The sequence below is a fragment of the Electrona antarctica genome, assembly GCF_951216825.1.
Source record: "Electrona antarctica genome assembly, chromosome: 12".
In the NCBI taxonomy this organism is placed as follows: Eukaryota; Metazoa; Chordata; class Actinopteri; order Myctophiformes; family Myctophidae; genus Electrona; species Electrona antarctica.
The window spans coordinates 21,418,821-21,436,828 of record NC_136793.1 but is presented as its reverse complement, the minus strand read 5'-3'; the positions used below and the strand labels follow the sequence as shown (position 1 = coordinate 21,436,828).

General features: G+C 44.0%; 1 protein-coding gene across 3 annotated transcripts in view; it reads right to left on the bottom strand.

The window, feature by feature from the left end:
• The window catches only part of kremen1 (kringle containing transmembrane protein 1), a 119,979-nt gene that overhangs the window by 70,339 nt on the left and 31,632 nt on the right, over nucleotides 1–18,008 (bottom strand). For 2 of the 3 annotated variants that reach the window (XM_079515457.1, XM_079515458.1), the window contains exon 1: nucleotides 5,974–6,178. The exons of the other annotated variant lie outside the window; for it this stretch is intronic. In XM_079515457.1, coding sequence (XP_079371583.1) covers nucleotides 5,974–6,055 — 82 coding nt within the window. In that variant the 5' untranslated portion in view covers nucleotides 6,056–6,178. Of the gene's footprint in view, nucleotides 1–5,973; nucleotides 6,179–18,008 lie in introns of those variants that run through there. 3 annotated transcript variants of the gene reach the window in all.

Genomic DNA, 18,008 nt, shown 5'->3' with positions numbered 1-18,008 from the left:
AAATCCTCAGTTGTTAGTTTATCCATTTGTGTCTCAAAGAATGCACACATGTCACCAGAACGGACCCTTACGGGTGGTGGTGGGGGTGGAGAGGGTCAGTGGGGGAGGATGTGAGACCTGTGGGGTCAGACATTCGACGTGGCCCCTGTAAAACCCGGAGCAGGAACACAGGGGGTTTATGGACTCTCCAGATGGCCTCGGTTAAGACCTCACATCTGAACTTTACACACATGTGTGGGCATGCACGCGCAAACACACACACACACACACACACACACACACACACACACACACACACACACACACACACACACACACACACACACACACACACACACGCACACACGCACACGCACACATTTAATGATAGGCCATGGTATAGGGAAAGCTTTCACCTGGTTTGCTCTTTCTCTCTCTCTCTCTCGCGTCTTGGATCGACGCAAAGAATTCCGCCTGATTTATACTTGGTTGTGCGCGAAAATAGCTGATCTACAAGCTCACAAGGTGTTGCGGTGGTGCCACCCCACCGAACTGGCATGCCTGGTGAGGCAAGATAAGGAAGCCCTGCATTCTTTGCTTTGACCTACTGATCAGTGATCAGTTGACTGTGGGTATAAATTAAAGGCATTTCAACTGCACAAGAAGCGCAAGGGGAGTGGCTTGTCGCTTGCCATGGCTCTAGTCCTGTACATTGCTGAATCATCGGCTGACGTCAATAAAAAAAATAATAAAAAAAGTTGGTGTAGGGGGTAGATAAGCGCGTATCTACCCCCCTACACCAACTTTTTTTTATTTATTTTTTTATTGATGTCAGGCAATGATTAAATCAGGAATATAACTCACAGATTGCCGTTTACACCGTCAAGAGTTAAATCAACATCGGCCCAGTAAACAGAGGCTGTAAAATGTTATAATGAGCACAACGTCTCTGTTGGGTGGAAACTTCATATGTCCAAAACTGTTACTTTTCAGGATTCAAATTAAAAAGTAGAAAAAGTATACAGATCTATACAAGCTCAAGTCGAGCATGCGTTGCTGACCCTGTAGCATGATCAAGTAGGGCATTTATTTTAAAAAATAAGTTAAAATATAGACATAGGATGTTTCTGCCTGACAGCAACGATAAGCTATAATGCGTATCTCCATCGCAGCTACTGTGCAGTGGCTTAGTAGTGCATGTGCTGCATTTTTGATCCAAGCCAGTGTTCTGGCACCGGCTGATCTGTTCCCCGCTGCAAGGCGAAGGCCAGCGCGGGGGCTGTCTTCTGCGGTTTGGGTGTGATGGCCCTGACGGAGCGCAGCAGGCTTGCTGCGCTGCAGCTCTGCTGGCCCGGCGGTCGGGCCTCGAAGAAGAAGCACAAGGCGGCGGGTTGCCAGTTCCAGCAGCTCATCTGAGCTGCGGCGAGCTATACGAGGGGGGAAACACTCGCTCTCACCCAGACCCGCCGGCCCGTTCTGTTGTTCAACAACCTGCAGTGCTTCGAAGGGCAGGTGGACTGGGAGCAGTGGGGATGGTAACGGGCTCCCTAGGTAGGGAGGGAGGGAGGGAGGGACCAGGTCCACCACCATGCACATGCTAGACAAACCGAGTCTGGAAATAATGTCACTGCTTCATCTGCAGCGAGTTAGTTTGATGTGACGCATCGTCGCACGCAGAGCGATCGTTTTGCACGTCATTCCAGTGCAGCCTTACAAGTTATTTCATGCATGTCTAGTTCAGCGGAGGCTTGGCAAGCGTGGCTGGAGGAGAGAAGGAAAGCCTGTAATACACGTCTTGCCTCACATCACTCCAAAGTGGAATCGAACGCACCCAGATAGCAACCCGATGTTTTTCTACAACAGGCCTTATTTCTGACAGCCACGGCATTCTTTGATCCGATATTCGGAGTGAATTCCACACAGGCAAATGTCACAGCTTGCCTTTAATCAAGACTCTACTTGAGAAACTCCCTTCTATGCTATTTGTGTTCATGTTTCTCCACACGGCTAATTGGAAGAAACGCCTCTAAAGATGACCCACAGAGGACCACAACATCCTCTAAAGATGACCCACAGAGGACCACAACATCCTCTAAAGATGACCCACAGAGGACCACAACAGTGCCTGTTATATAGGGCAAAAATAGGGGATGTATCCATCTTGCCGATAGGAGATTTGGAATGGACAGGATTTCCCATACGTGTGCATGCAGTCAGTCAGACAGACCTAGAGGCGCGCACACACACACACACACACACACACACACACACACACACACACACACACACACACACACACACACACACACACACACACACACACACACACACACACACACACACACACACACACACACACACACACACACACACACACACACACACACACACCTTGCTCTCCCTGCTACTGAACATAAACACAGCCCTTTTCAAAGTGTGTAAGCTCCATGCTGGTTCCAACAATGTGCTGCTCGCTCTGCCATGTCATGACATCACAAAACAAAAAAAGAGTTGATGTGTGTGAGCGTGACGCGACTGCAACGACTCTCGCCTGAAAAGAGGGCAAGCGTCTCCCCCCCGACCCCATCAACGAGGCCGTCGCAAATCCCCTGAGAGGGAAGGACAACAGGAGAATAATTCCCTGCAGATTAACCGGCTCTGGCTTGTTCGCGGCGCCGACAACCTCCCCGAACATTACCGGCTCTCGGTGCAACTCAATTACATCTCATCGTGACAGCTCTCTGACAGGAGATGGCTTCCATTTGTGTGTGTGCTCATGTCAAGGGCCTGCGCGGCTGCCAAGTGAGCAAACGTCAGGCCTGAATATAATAATAAGACAGAGTAAGCATGTGGGTGTCTAAACATGGTTCTTGCTTCAAAAAGGCCTCAAGGTGACTTTTTACCTTGGAGCCCCCACACCCCCTTACATGTGACAACTCTGAGACCCCCACATGTGCACGCACTTGTGTTTTTCAGACACGTTAATGACTCCTATATATCTATATATGAAGAGAAAACGTAACCGATCTACAAACTCACAACCGTGTGCTTGTAGTTCGGCGGTTTTTGCTGTTTTTGAAACCTTTCCATAAAACAATGCTTTTTTACCCCTATGATGACAAGTCATGACAAAGAAAGTTAGGATGTTCAAAATATTGAGACACGGCCTGTGATCTTTGGCGTCCCTCCAAAGGGGTTGGGGAACACTGCTCTAATATTGTCCCTTCAGGTGAATTACGGGGGAGAGACAAATTGTCACTGCACTGTACATTATCGTTGCCGCTGTCAGGCAGAAACCTCTTATCTCCACATTTTTACTTTGTGTTTTTTGGTAAATACTAAGTTGATCATACTTGAGCTTGTAGATGTGCTACTTTTGCTATTTCTTATTTGAATCCTGCAGGTACCACAGTTATGGACATATGAGGTTTCCACCCGAACAGGGATGGTATTAGGCTATGGGAGATGTGTGCAGACATACTGCATAAACGCTCTTTCACCCGCCAGCGCATTTTCTCCAAACCATTAAAGCTATTTGCCTGTGTCTGTGTCTGTGTGTGTGTGTGTGTGTGTGTGTGTGTGTGTGTGTGTGTGTGTGTGTGTGTGTGTGTGTGTGTGTGTGTGTGAGAGAGAGAGAGAGAGAGAGAGAGAGAGAGAGAGACTGAGTGTGTGCATGCATGATAATCCCATTGCATAAGATGAAATAAGAATGCTCCATTTCTGCGTGATATGATTTGGAAAGTTGGAAACACAATCCTCAGCGTTCATTCAAGCACATTAACCCCGGCATCCCTACTTCGGGTCATCATGCAGAGGCCAAAAGCTTTTCCAAAACATCACAAATCTACAAGCTCAACGTCTCACAATGAGGTCGGCTGATTTCACTATCAGGCTTAACCACTTGAACATCCATATTATGGGGGGAAATATTCGCCCAAAAAAAGCAGATCTGTAAGCTCACAACAACATGTTGCAACTTGTAGATCAGAAACTTATGGCGGTGATATCTGGTATAGAGTAGGCCTATAGACTACAGAGCCAACTAAGGGCCGTTTTACTAAGTGAAGAGGATTGAAGTGCATGGTTAACTAGTCAAATGAACACAGGATTAAACAGGATTTCCCTGTGTCAAGGGACTGCGAGATGTGAACAAACCCACTTCAGGGAAGTGTTCCTGTCTGTGTGTATTTGATTTAGATCAGTGCTTCTCAATCTTTGTCATATGTGCTAGGGACCCCCATAGAAGATTTGTGTGGTTAAAACAGATTTTGATACTATAAAACCGGGAAAGCAACAGTGTCATATAAGATTTTAGCGTTGGCTATTGAAAAATAGCAGATGCACAAGCTCATAGCTTGTAGATCAGCTATTAAAGCTTTTGTACAAGCTGACAGCATGTCACTTCGCGCCGCATTGCGAGCTTGTACATCTGCTATTTTTGAACACTTTTGAAAAATCTTGAAAGTGGGAGAACTAGGCAACTGATTTAGAAGCACTGATAATAGATAATAGACCCTTCACAACACTGCATGGCCATTGTTCAGCAAGCTATGCGTATAAACCATATAGCTGCAGTATGGCAATGAATACATCTCATCTGAAGAAGTCACCCACATGTGACTCCTATGTATGGGACAGTCAAATCAGTGCATGGGGACAGTCTGAGACACCCATCCAGAATAGAGCAAAGAGTTGCACTCATAAACAGACTAAAGCCATTTGCTCCCATGCTGACTGTTTAAAGTATTGTTTTATTGTACAGTGACTATGGCACAGTTGACTTGCACTGAGGGTAAACTCTGCCTTTTTCCCCTCATCCCCCTCCATTGAGAGGGGGGAATACCATAGCTTTAAATACTTTGTTAATACATAGGTACACATGGGAGTACTTACGCACTGGCCCAGATGGTGGGCCCTCTAATTTGAGTCCAAGGGTATAATTAAGAGACAAAAAATTAAAAAGGAAAGCATGGGGATTTGCCGTTTCAACATGAAACGCAGCACAAATTACAGCAGGAGAAGTTTTGGTTTGTGCGGTCATCATTATTAGATATTCAAATTAAAATACATTCTTCCCTTCTCGGAGAAGAAAGGCAGCTCGTTTTGAATGGAGCTCCATCTGTAGTCCTGCAGTCCATGGCACACATAGGATATATACTTGTTCAATGATTTGTATTTGTCTAAACAAACTACTGTATAATTATGTGGAATTGATTGGCTGATTCAATCCTATCTGAAAAAGAATTCCGTCGCTATAAGTGTCGCGTGTCACTTTGATGTGTCACCCAATAATAGCTCACACTTATAACCAGTCGTTTGGCAGTTATAAAGAAATGCGATCCGCAGTGCCATCTTACCATCTCAGTGGATGGCAAAAAACACTTCACCGGTTTCAAAACAAATTCCCCTCCGGCTCCTTTATGTCAATTACAATCAAACAAAAGGCTATATTGCGTGCTGCTGCTGCAGGGCATTATGACAGGCAGGTCGCAATCGCGACCTGCCTGTCACATGCCCCATGTAACCATGTTCTGCACTGCCACTGCAGAGGCAAGCACATCTGTCCGGGACTCTTCTTGGCGCACACGGGCTGTTGTTTTGGAATTGGACAGAGTGTGTCAGAGACTAGAGAGAAGTCATAATAGGCTACTACAAATAGTTGCCTGGTGCCTGGTTGGATTTCTCTGGGAAACACGTAGGCTACTCCGAGAGCGCACATACGGTATACGCACACGTATAAGTTCTCCTCATCACTGCAGCCAGCAATATAATGTGGTTTATTTATACGACTAAACTATGAATGAAGTTCATGCGAATGGAATTCAGTCTTCCCGTTTCGTGGGTGCCGTTTTCTGTTAGGTTTTTGGTTCAGTGCGCAACTGAACTGATCGAACAACACGCAAATGCGACCACTTTAAAATTAATAAACACAACTTTAAAAAGCACAAAAAAGAGAGAGCATTCCCTTTTAAGAATCATCATCATCTGACTTACCGGTCTCGAAGTGTTTGTTGAAAGCTGCCGAAGATAGAAAGCCAGCGAGGAGGATGGCAGCGGTGATTGTCAAAGAATCCATCGCTAAAAAGAAGAAGAGAGATAGACGGAAGCGGGTTTGGGACACGGAGAGTATAGTCGCCGGTCTCAGGTGAACTGAAGTTGGGACTGATGCTCTGTCTGGTTTTGTTGGAGAAGTCGCTCCTACAAGTCCGCGTTAAAAGTCCCTGAACTTCAAGGCAGGTCCCTGCACTCCACTGACACAAGCGCAGGGAGAGAGATAGTAAAGAACGCAGGGATCCTATTTCGAATCATGTGACAGGAAATTCGGGGCAATAGATTCAACCTGCAGCAGCAGCGTTGTGGGCATGCAGGGAGACAGAGAGGAGGGTGGATGATGTGTGCGTGTGCGTGTGCGTGTGTGTTGCCAATTTAATTGGCAATGAAGCAATGAACTCACTGAGGCAACTTTTTAAAACTAACTGATTCATATATATACACACCGTAGCCTATATATATATATATATATATATATATATATATATATATATATATATATAGGCCTAGTTTAGGATAATTTGCCCCAACATATTACATTTACCTTTATGTAATATATGTTACCCTTCAAACCCATTAAAACCAGGTGTCATTTAGAGTTTTGCTTATTATCTTAAAAATAACTACTGTTTAGAAGGCATTTGTAGAATCAGCCTCAGGTCTTAATGAGTTTAGAGCGCTGTATAGAATAGGTCACTGATCTATGTGGGGACGGTGGGGGACTTCATGGCCAGAGGGTCCAGAGGGTCCCCAACTAAGTGATTGATTGTTAGGAATGTGATGGACATTAAGGATCAGAGGGTGTACAAATGGAACTAAATGTACACGTGAGGGTCTATTTGGTTCCATTTGTACACTTGAGTTAAAGGTCCTATAACATAAAATTCAACTTTTTATTTCTTTTGTGTTTTTGGGGCTTCCATTATGTGTTTTCTATCCCCACAAATAACCAATTTTGAACAATCAGGCTTTCATATCATATGGGTGCTTTAATGGAAATTGTTCTCGGGAACAGCTCAACTGATTTTGTCCTCATCGTGATGTCATCAATGTCACCCTACTTTGTATAATTCCTCGCTCTCTTCAGTCTTAAGTTCCAAATTTGCATTTCCACTTTGTTTACAATGTCCACCATTGTTGATTGTCCAAGCTGGCATGGAATAGAAACAAGCCTGTTTTTTTATCTAGCATCAGTATTATAATAGTCTCTCAAGACAGACTGTTGCCTCGCTTCGGGATTCTCAGATTGGTATTATAATGACTAAAATATTTAAAAATCTGCATATCAGCACCCCCACCACCTCAGGACATTGTGGTATTGCAGCTAAAACTGCTTTCAAAGTCCAGAAATAAATGACAAGGACTGGTTATATCAGAGTGGTGATTGAGGCTCAAACCATTAGAAATAAGTTTGATGGATATAGACAATATGATATTAAACATTAAAATCAGTTTTAAAATTAATGTTATTTGCGTAACACTGACAGTTTTTACGTCCCAGAGATAAAAACAAAGCAAAAAAAAGACGTGGGGGACTGAGGCCTAATGCATATTCATCAAACTGGGGGTCCTTGATTATAAAAAGGTTAAACATTAACTGGTGTATACATCATTAACCCATAACCTACATGTATTATTCTTGGGGTTCTAATGTAAGCCATGACTATTTGTAACTATATGTAATTAAGTGTCACTCATTCCACTTATATGCTTTATGTCTTCAAGAATATTTTCATGCTGATATCGTATAGCATTGGATTTGGATTCGTTGCATTCTGGTAGGTTGCATTCTGTATAAGAATGTGCTACTTTTGAGGAGATTCAGCTACCAAAGGAAAGGTAAACAGGCAATATACGACTAAAGAACTAAAGAAATTATTCGTTGACTGATAGTTATAATTTTGTAGAGTTAATCCACAAATCTGTAAAGTTGCACAGAGACCAGTCAAACTCACCAGTGGTGGCTGAACTGGTAGAATTCTAAATGACTGGTAGAAATAAAGGGTTGTATCTAGAGATTACAAGGGATGTGCTCGCATCCAACAAAGACCAAGACCAAATGTACCAATTAATTGATTAACTGACTATGACTAACTAATTGTCGGATAGCAGATCTATGAGCTTGAAACATGGTGCGAAGCGACTTTTTCTTATCTCCACAAAAATGTGGAGATAAGAGATTTCTGCCTGAAAGCAAAACAATATTGCTTCCTAACATTCCTCCAAGAGAGATGTCCATATCTTGCACATTGCACGAAAACAGGTGCACAACCTTGGATGTGTGAAAGCATTTTAATGCCCCTGACCTCTTTACCATGTTCCACATTCCAGAAGATGTCTGCAGTGCAAAACAGCACCCTCGTGTGTTCCATCCAACGCGCCATGAATCAAGCAGCACGTGCTGTGTAATAATGAATCACCTCACCAGCGAAAAACTTTGCAAGCAAAAAAGCAGTCTCAAGCCCCAAAATAGAATGCCCATTATGATCTCACCAGTCTTGGGGAAAAGGAGAGAGAGAGAAACAGAAAAACATTATTTTGCCAAACCTAAAGGGGTTGGGTTTGAGAGGGTGCACTGGGAAAGTAATCTAAAATGACGTGTGCCCTTTCTATAACAGTGTGGCCTGAAGATACTGGCCAGAGTCAGACCTCACTTACATTGTGGTGATGACTGACTTGATTTGAGAAAAGGCCATTTGCTCTGCCATATAGTAAAGTGGTTCTCAGACCTTTTCATGTCAAAGACACCTCAAATGGGTGAAGGGGGAGCGGAGGCCCATCTGAAAATAGTTTGTGCCAGGGAACCCCATCTAAGGTTTGTGTTGTTGAAATGTTTCAAAACATATTCAAAACTTTCCAAAGAAATAGACTATCTCTCACTTGTAGATCGCAAATTGTCAAATCGCCTATACTGTATGATATAAATAGGCTCTTTGAACATCTAAACCCACACACTGGTTTTGATGCACATATTAAAATTGTTTGCTTGGGACCTCCTGGGACTCCCTCAAGGACCCCCACTTTGAGAACCACTGCCATAGTAGATCAACAGCGGTGAGGTTGACAGTTCACCCCTTGTTCTGAGTAAGAGGAAGAAATCCATCCAGTTGATAATCAGTCAAACTGAGTAAACTCATTAGGCTCCAGTGGGTGATCTGACTGTAGCATGCCTTCTTCTGCCATTCATATATGTTTCCTTCATGTCGAGCAACGATTATGAACACCATGTGAACATAAAAATGAACTTTATCTGGAGTTCCATTCATGCCACTTCCCTTTCCATCACCAGATGATCACATTTCTCTTTGTTTCTGTCGGTGTGTGTTGTGTGCATGTGCCCGTAGGTTGAATGTGTGTGCACGATTGTGCGTTGGTGTAAGTGTGTGTGTGTGTGTGTGTGTGTGTGTGTGTGCAGACGTGGTTGTAAGCGTGTGTGTGTGTGTTTGTGTGTCTCTCCTCTCTGTACCTGTGTGGTGTGTGTGCGTGTGTGTGTGTGTGTGTGTGCGTGCATGCGTGTGTGTGTTTGTGTGCGTGCGTACGTGTGCGTGCACGTGTGTGTGTGCGCGCATGCACGCACGTGTGCGCACGCACATGCGCGCGCGCGCGCGCGTGCGTGCGTGCGTGTGTGTGTGTGTGTGTGTGTGTGTGTGTGTGTGTATGTGCATGCGTGCGTGCGTGTGCGATCACATGTTGGACGTGCCCGTACACGCTGCCTGGCTGCATTCCTTGTGGTCTGCTGGAGTTTACAGTAATGCCTGCTCTCTTTGTCTTTCACGCTCTCCCGCTAAACCACCGCACCTCCACACATAACACCGCTCACCCTGAGACGCAGCAGACCACATCACACCGTATCTGATCACAGGTGGAGGTCAGAGCAGCATCTTAATGGCCCTCTTCAACTGCAACGGGTAGTTCGGAACCCCCCACGACCTGAAACCTTCTAGAACCCTTGAAGTTCTTTCAAAACAAATTAAAAGTACGTGAAAATAGAAGATCTACAAGATCGCATCACGATTTGACACACTGTGAGCTTGTAGGTCTGCTATTTTCTGCTGTTTCACGTCAATACAGTAGGTGTATGAGGTAAGATTTAGTTGTTGTTTAGCACAAAGGTTGCCACAAAAAGTTGACTACACACTGTAAAATACAGTCATGTCAATGCTGGAACTGAAGAATGTAAAAAGTACGAGTTGAACTTATTAAGTTCTGAGGTCTAGGTTCCCAGAACTCAGGGCTAGTACTACCTCGTGAACAGGGCCCGAATGAGGTTCTGAGAACCTTATCTGAAACCAGGCCATGGAAACAAATCCAGAACCGCAAAAATACGTTTACCGGCACGACGCGGTTCTCTTGGTTATTCTCTGCGAGAATGAGCCCTTTGAGAGATGTTTTCGACATGCCTGACTTGCCTCGCCAGTGAGAGGTATGCATATTTGAATAAGAACTAGACCCAGATGATTTTACATGCAAAAATGCAGGAGAGAAAGAGAGTGTGGATAATGTCCTTGTTTCCTATTGGTTAAACATGAGAAATGTTCTGCATGCGTGGATGAGCCGTTTCATAATGTGATGCAGTGGAAGAGAGTGTGCATTGTGGAAGTGTTCAGGCCTGAAGTGATTTATACTTGGTTGTGTGCCGTGTGTCGTGGGTCAGAAAATAGCCGATCTATACAAGCTCAAGCTGTGAGCCGTCTATTTTTCAGCATGCACGCAGTACGGCAGGCAACTAAGCACAAATCCCGCTTTCTGGAGACTATATGCACCTCACCTTGGAAACATTAACTTTAAGTTCAAATCTGGTAAAAAGTCATATTATATATAAATTATTTTGGCTGCGTGGTAATAAACTGAAAGACGATCACCGCCCTCCTTTGACATCAGGCCTGAGTCACGAGGTTTAACGTCGGCGTAATTCTTCACACTGCCAAAGTCTTTGCTATACTGCTTGACTCATTACTTTAATTAAAAACAAAACACACACGTGCACACACAGACACACACACAATGCGCACGCGCATTCTTGTCTCTACTCTTGTGGGGGTCACCGTGAGTCAATGTAATTACTCAACCCAGGCATCTGGTTGTTGTCTCTTTTTCTCTCTATCCCAGCCAGACGACAACCCCCTATGGCCACACCGCTGCCTATATGATCCTCATCATTAGCGGTTGCACACACAACACAAGACACATTATCGTGTCACTCTCTGTCCGCGCCGCAGCTCATCTGAAGTATAGGCTCCTTTTGACGAACAATGGCCTCAGGCTCTGTTCTGCAGCCGTTAACCCCGCCTCCACCCCTCCCCACAAGCCCCTATCCCTCATCCCTCCTTAACCCCACCTGCACAGGCCCCTGAGCCTGCCCTTGTTCAAAGCCAAGATAAAAGCTAACGTTTACACCTAGCCACCTGCACATACTGCAACCAGCAGCCACGAGCAGCTAGCAGCCTGCTCTCTCTCTCTATCTCTCTCTCTCTGACACACTGAACAGTCATCCATCTCGCTCTGCCTCCCAGCCAGGTCTTTAATTAGACCCGGGGGTGACACCCTCTAGAATGGCTGCTTATTATAACGTTGCTCTGGTTCAACATAATACAGGCAGGAAGAAGAAAGCAGCAAGGAAAAAGAAATAGAAAAGGAAAACACATTCAAATCAGAACGGGTCAGCAACAGGTGGGACACGCTGACAGTTAATCACTCTGACCAAAACGTGCTGGTTACTTGATCAATGGTTGGGTCTACGTGGGCTCATCTAATCAGATTATAGGGCTGTGACTATCCATAATGTTCTTCTTAGTGATTATTCGATAGAATACTTTAATAATAATAATAATAATAATTAATCAAATAATCGTTATATTAAAACAAACACGATGGTGCCGTTCAAAAATAGAAAAAAAGCTTTTTGCCTATAATTAATAGATTATTATGTTAAATTATAGATAATTTTGCATAATCAATTACATCAATTAGTTCAATTAACTGTTTGCACCCCAAAACCTGATTATGAGTCCCATCCAATATCGTTGCCTTTTGGGCAGAAACCTATTTTAGTTTGAGTTTTTTCATAAATGACGGCCCCACTTATTCATACTAGCCTACAGCATCACACAAAAGCATTGAAAGTAGCATATCCACCAGCTAGAAACTTGAAGTTTGAGATTGTAGATCTGCTACTTTTGCCACTTTTGAATTTGAATCCTGAAAACAAATAGCTTTGGACATGTGAGGTTTCCACCCGACAGAGACGATATGAACCAGGTGCATGAAGATGACAGAAACCACTCTGATGTCATGAGTCGTGACCCTTTGACCTTTGTACATTTAAGTAGTCATTAAATCATTAACATTTCTGGTTACTACTTGGCCTCTGCATAGAACTCACCTAACCCCTGCACATTAGAGATGGCTTAGGCCAGAGGACAGAGTAAAGCAATGTGCAATGGGCCTGGTCTTCAAGATACTCAAGAGAACAGGGATACTGTACTGTACCTGTCAGGCTGCTTCAATAACGTTAAAGATGGAGTGCCACAATTTTTGTATTTTTCCAGTTTTTCATGTGTCTATGAGGTGACAGTACTTCATTAGACACCCTGGAGTCGTTTTTATGTGCAATGGTGTATTAACTTTGTATTTAGGGTTTCTTCCTGGAGGCTGAACCCTTGACAGTCAAACGGGCCAATGAAATAAACAGTAATATAGTGACACCACACTATCAGCCCCTCCCCTAATCCCTCCCCCTTTATCATACAACTACAGCTGTGGGTGAGGCCTCAGTTCAGGTGGATCACCACCCATCACCGCAAACCAGGCATACTTAATGAACTGGTGGGCGTGCCCACATAAAAACAACATTTTAACAAATACTGTACACTTTTTTGAAAAAATGATACCTCCTTATATAACAATAAGACCTGATGATCATGTTTTAGGGTGGAAAAAAATCACGGCACTCCATCTTTAAAGACACACACAGGCCAGAGGAAGCTCCACAAATCTCGCTCAACCCAGATTTGGCACAAACATGGGGTCAAATTTGTTCTACTGCCATGCCACCAGAATGTGGAATGCCCTTCCAACATAATTAAAATGTGTAACTCCGTACCCTCCTTCAAAACAGCCATAAAAGAGCACCTGTCTGCAATTTGTAACTGGTCCTAGAAAATTCCTCTAAGCTTAACACATCATACAAATTTACATGCAAATAAATCAAGTAAAAATGGGGTTATAGACTATAAATTGCGACCTTTTTATACAAACAGAACAATGAATTCTTGACTATTCGCATAAAAGATGACGAAGCTGATTCAACTACTGTATATTAAACCATGAGTCAGGGACAGCCCTAATTAATAAAGACTGTAAACAATACAATGTGTACAGTAGGGATGGGCATTTGGACCTTTTTGGGTAAAATGTTTAACCTTTGGACTGTGAACGGTTAACCGAGGATAACGTATATGATGTCATATCAATAACTAAAGTTGCAGTCATTATGTGTGGGCAGTTCAAATAGGACCTAAAACATACATGATGTCTATTTCATTCTGAATACACAATGAATACAGTACATAGACAAAACAATACATTAAACATGTCGACACAGAACAATACACTTACAACATCAACAAAACATAGATGCTCTCCAAACCACTCAAACACTACATCAAGACCCACACACGTTCCTTACAGTTTAACTTTTTGTGCTTTAACTCGAGGACATTTTTGAATACAGGACTTTTATTATTATGAAAGTATTTTTATATTATGGTAATTTCCACCACTATATTGGAGTCGCTAATACAACCAGTAAGACGCCTGAGGGCGAGAGTGCACACATCCTCCTGGGTGACAGCAGACTTTGGGCTAGCGCTGGCGCTTTGGCATGGGGGGGTCAGATCAACATATCTGCCTGGGTGACAGCAGACTGCTGGGCGAGCGCTGGTGCTTTTGCATGGGGGGGTCAGATCAACATATGGAATGAATTCTGTACTGGCCACATATGGAGCGTGTCTTGAGTGTACAGGGTTTGATGAGGTCAGATCAACATGCTTGCCATGCTGCATGCACAACGGAGGACTCAAACCCCTAGTCTTCGTGAGGGTGGTGGGTAGGAACTTTACCACTGCACCACCCAAGTGCTCCAAAGCTGGGGAAATTCTAACTGTAATGTCGGGCGGGCCTGGGGTACCACATGGCATGAATTCTGATGCCATCTTTTGGCCTCGACGGCCTGACGTTCGCCCATCCTTTTGCACCTGGTCCATTAATTAGTTAACTTGTAGCTTTAATTGGTAGCCGTAAAGCCACACTCCATGGGCTTAAAACAGGCACATGTATTTCAGCGTTCAAACCTTTTTCGGGAAACCAAGCCTAAAACCAGCGAAACTGTTTGTTGTGAACCAAAAGCCGGATGTCTGCATAAGTGATCACTCCATGTTTGGCAATCGCTGAACTGATGATTCACCGGGTGGGTACACCGGAGTTAAATCAGAGTTATACCAGTACCCAGGGCATTACTGTGCTGTAATTGAAGCAGTGAAGTGTTATGACACTAATTCAGCAGCACTGACAAACCGCCATGACGATAATGGTATGACAAAGACAATGATCAAGATGAGGAAACCGTAACAGCATCTTAATCATCGTCTATTACAACCAATAACACTGTCATATTAACTCACCACGGGATACGATACCATCAGCCAGATGCCATACGTTTGTGGGCCATGCAGTGTCACGTTTCCCACAGAAACAGTTGGTATAGGGACCATAATGGGATAGATCTCGCCAGGGGGGGTTCAAAACGGCGGCACATCTAAATCACACAGCAAAACCTGTTGGCGCCACTGGTGAGCAAGAGTGACTCAGCAGTTATTTTCCACATACTATTTGGAAACATCATGTTAAGCAGAAAACACAAGAGTCCCGCTATCGTAGCTGAATTTACTTAAACAGGCTTCCAAACAACAACTTGACCTTAGACCCTTAGCCACTGGGCTGGAAAGGTCCCTCACTTTTGTCTTTGTTGTCTATACATAACATGTCTGGAACGTTCTGCGAAGCACCATCTGAAAGTTCTCTTTGTCTCTCAAGAGCGCTTTTGTCTTTGAGACATTTGGTAGCCTGTCTGCTCTTCAAAGGGCTGTGTAAAATCATTCCCCAACCAAATCTAGTACAATTCAAATGTTGTTCCATGTGCGCATAAACAACTTGAGGGTTTTGTGGGGTACATTGAGGGCAAACCTGTTTCTACAACGTACGTAACTACTCATCTTTTTTTCCCATGTAGAATGAAACAACACCACAAACATCCTCTGATGGCTGTCCTTTCATTTCATCCACTCAGGGAGGGAATGCAATGTCTCATCAGAGAGAACCGCAATTTGCCATATGCAAAGCGTAAAATGCTGATGAGAAACACACTTTGAGGATCCGTACATTGGTAGTGTTTACAACAGCAAAAACGACAGCACGATAAATTGCTGTTTTCAACAGCTAAATATTTCTTTGGCCAAAAGGGGGCTATGCCTAATTGATGCTCCATCGTACTACGGTGTCATGCATCAAAAATAAGAGTTCTACAAAGCGTCACGGATGCGACACATTGTCAGCTTGTAGATCAGCAATGTCGGTGTGCAACGTTCATGCGCCGAAGAATACATCTGGTTTTACAGTCACTGATTTCATAGGGTCCCATATCTGCAGCTGACAGAACAAATTACCATAATGTCTGGCCATGGAATTCAAGAACAAAAGCATGTTTGCAGGTTTAGGGTTTCAAGATGAGGACAAGACTTCCCCTGCACATCCCCTGCATAGTCCTAGTTAATACACCATGTTAAAGTTCCTCCAATGTTTGGCAGTTCTCCCACCACTACTCACTCTCAATTACAACGTGAGGCTAATCAGGAGAACCGGCATAAACTATGCCCTTTCCAAAGATCTACATGATGCTCTCTCACAGTCATGCAATTACAGTTTATGAGAGACGGCTCGGCTCGCACAGTAGGTGTGTTACACTATTCTTGGAAGTAAGTTACTATTAATGCTCATTATTGGGAATGTAATATAGTAAACTAATATATTACATTCCCCAATAATGAGCAAGGGATTATTATTGCAAAACGGTAATATATAAACAATACAAAAAGTATATCGTACAGTATATTCTGCACGCACACGCACGCGCATGCACACGCACACGCACATGCACACACACACGCACACGCACACGCACACGCACACGCACACAGACACACAGACACACACACACACACACATAAATCACTGTTTAAGTGACTTGGGTGTTGGTGCCAAATGGGCATGTCTGAGTATTTCATGAAACTGCTGATCTACTGGGATTTTCATGCACAACCATCTTTAGGGTTTAGAGAGAATGGTGCGAAAAAGAGAAGAAAAATAATCCAGCGAGCAGCAGTTCTATGGGCCAAAAATACCTTCTTGGTCCCAGAGGTCAGACGAGAATGGCCAGGCTGGTTCAAGCTGATATAGAAAGGCGATAATAACTCAAATAAGCACAAAGCACTCTTTACAACGACAGAGATATGCAGAAGAGAATCTCTGAACGCACAACATGCGAGTCCCTGAGGCAGATGGGCTACAGAAGCAGAATACTTCAACAGGTGACACTTCTTTCAGCTAAGAACAGGAAACTGAGGCTACAATTTGCACAGGCCCACCAAAATCGGACACAGTCTCGACTTCTGCTGCGACATTCGGATGATCATGGGGTCACAATTTGGTGTCTACAACAAAATAACTGATCCAGCTGCCTTGTATCAACGGTCAAGAACTTGGCGTCTACAACATGAAAGAACGGATCCATCCTGCCTCGCATCAACGGTTAAGGCCAAGTTCAAAGTCACTTAATGTCGCCTTTCTTCACCATGCATTCTGATGCTGGGTTTGAGGTGGTTTCTCTGTGTGTACTGGCATCACTGGAGTGGAGACGGAACAAGAATGAGGATACCTTTGACCTCGCATAACACCTGAGAAATAAGACAAGGGGGTCGAGGACAAACTGTGAGTCACATCAGCGGTGGACCAAAACAACGTAGAGACCAAAAGACCATCAGTGCCCCAGCAATTTCAAACACAATTTTGTGTATATGCACACACGGGAACACATGGAGGAACTCTATATGACTGCTTGTGTGTGGGACCTGACCAGGCCATGAGGAGTGTAGTCAGGGACAGTGTATGTGAGTTAAATAAAACCAGACACCAAATGGAGCCAAACAGCCTCCACATCGTTTTCAGACCACATAATCCTCAAGTACAGAATTTCCAATCTGAACCGGTCTTCATAAACATGACATGTATGTTTATTTATATCTATTCTGTCAAGCATCTGATGAGCTCTCTCTCACGCACGCACGCACGCACGCACGCACGCACGCACGCACGCACGCACGGGCACACGGGCACACGCGCACACACGCACACGCACACGCACACACACACCATATTTGATTCAATCCCTATTTTGTCAAATAAATAAATAACGTGATTTATCTTATGACATGCAGAAAACAGTGACGCCTGGTTGATAGTAGTTAATGAACACAAGTATTGGATAATTAGCCTAAGTGGCAGTCTAGAGTGTTCTCTCTAATGTGGGTGAATCTGAAGGCAGGTGGTGCAGAGAAGTCAAGTCTAGGCTCATCAAGTCTGCCGGCTGCGACAGATATTATCGTCTCATAAAACCGCCTACTACTAATACTGACTGGTGCCCAGATTCAATGTATATTTTCCATTAAAAAGAATAAAAAAAGGCTTTGATGAAGCTCCAGGTAGAAGAACCGCAAATATGACTCCTCCTTAACCGTATGTGCGCTGCGAGTTACACATTGCATGCTAGAGGGGAAGACAAACGGAGCGTGTAGATATTTGTGCCGTTTGAAGTCGCCTTTCTTCTTGGAACTGACTTTGGCATAGCGTGGCTAGTTAAGCAGATC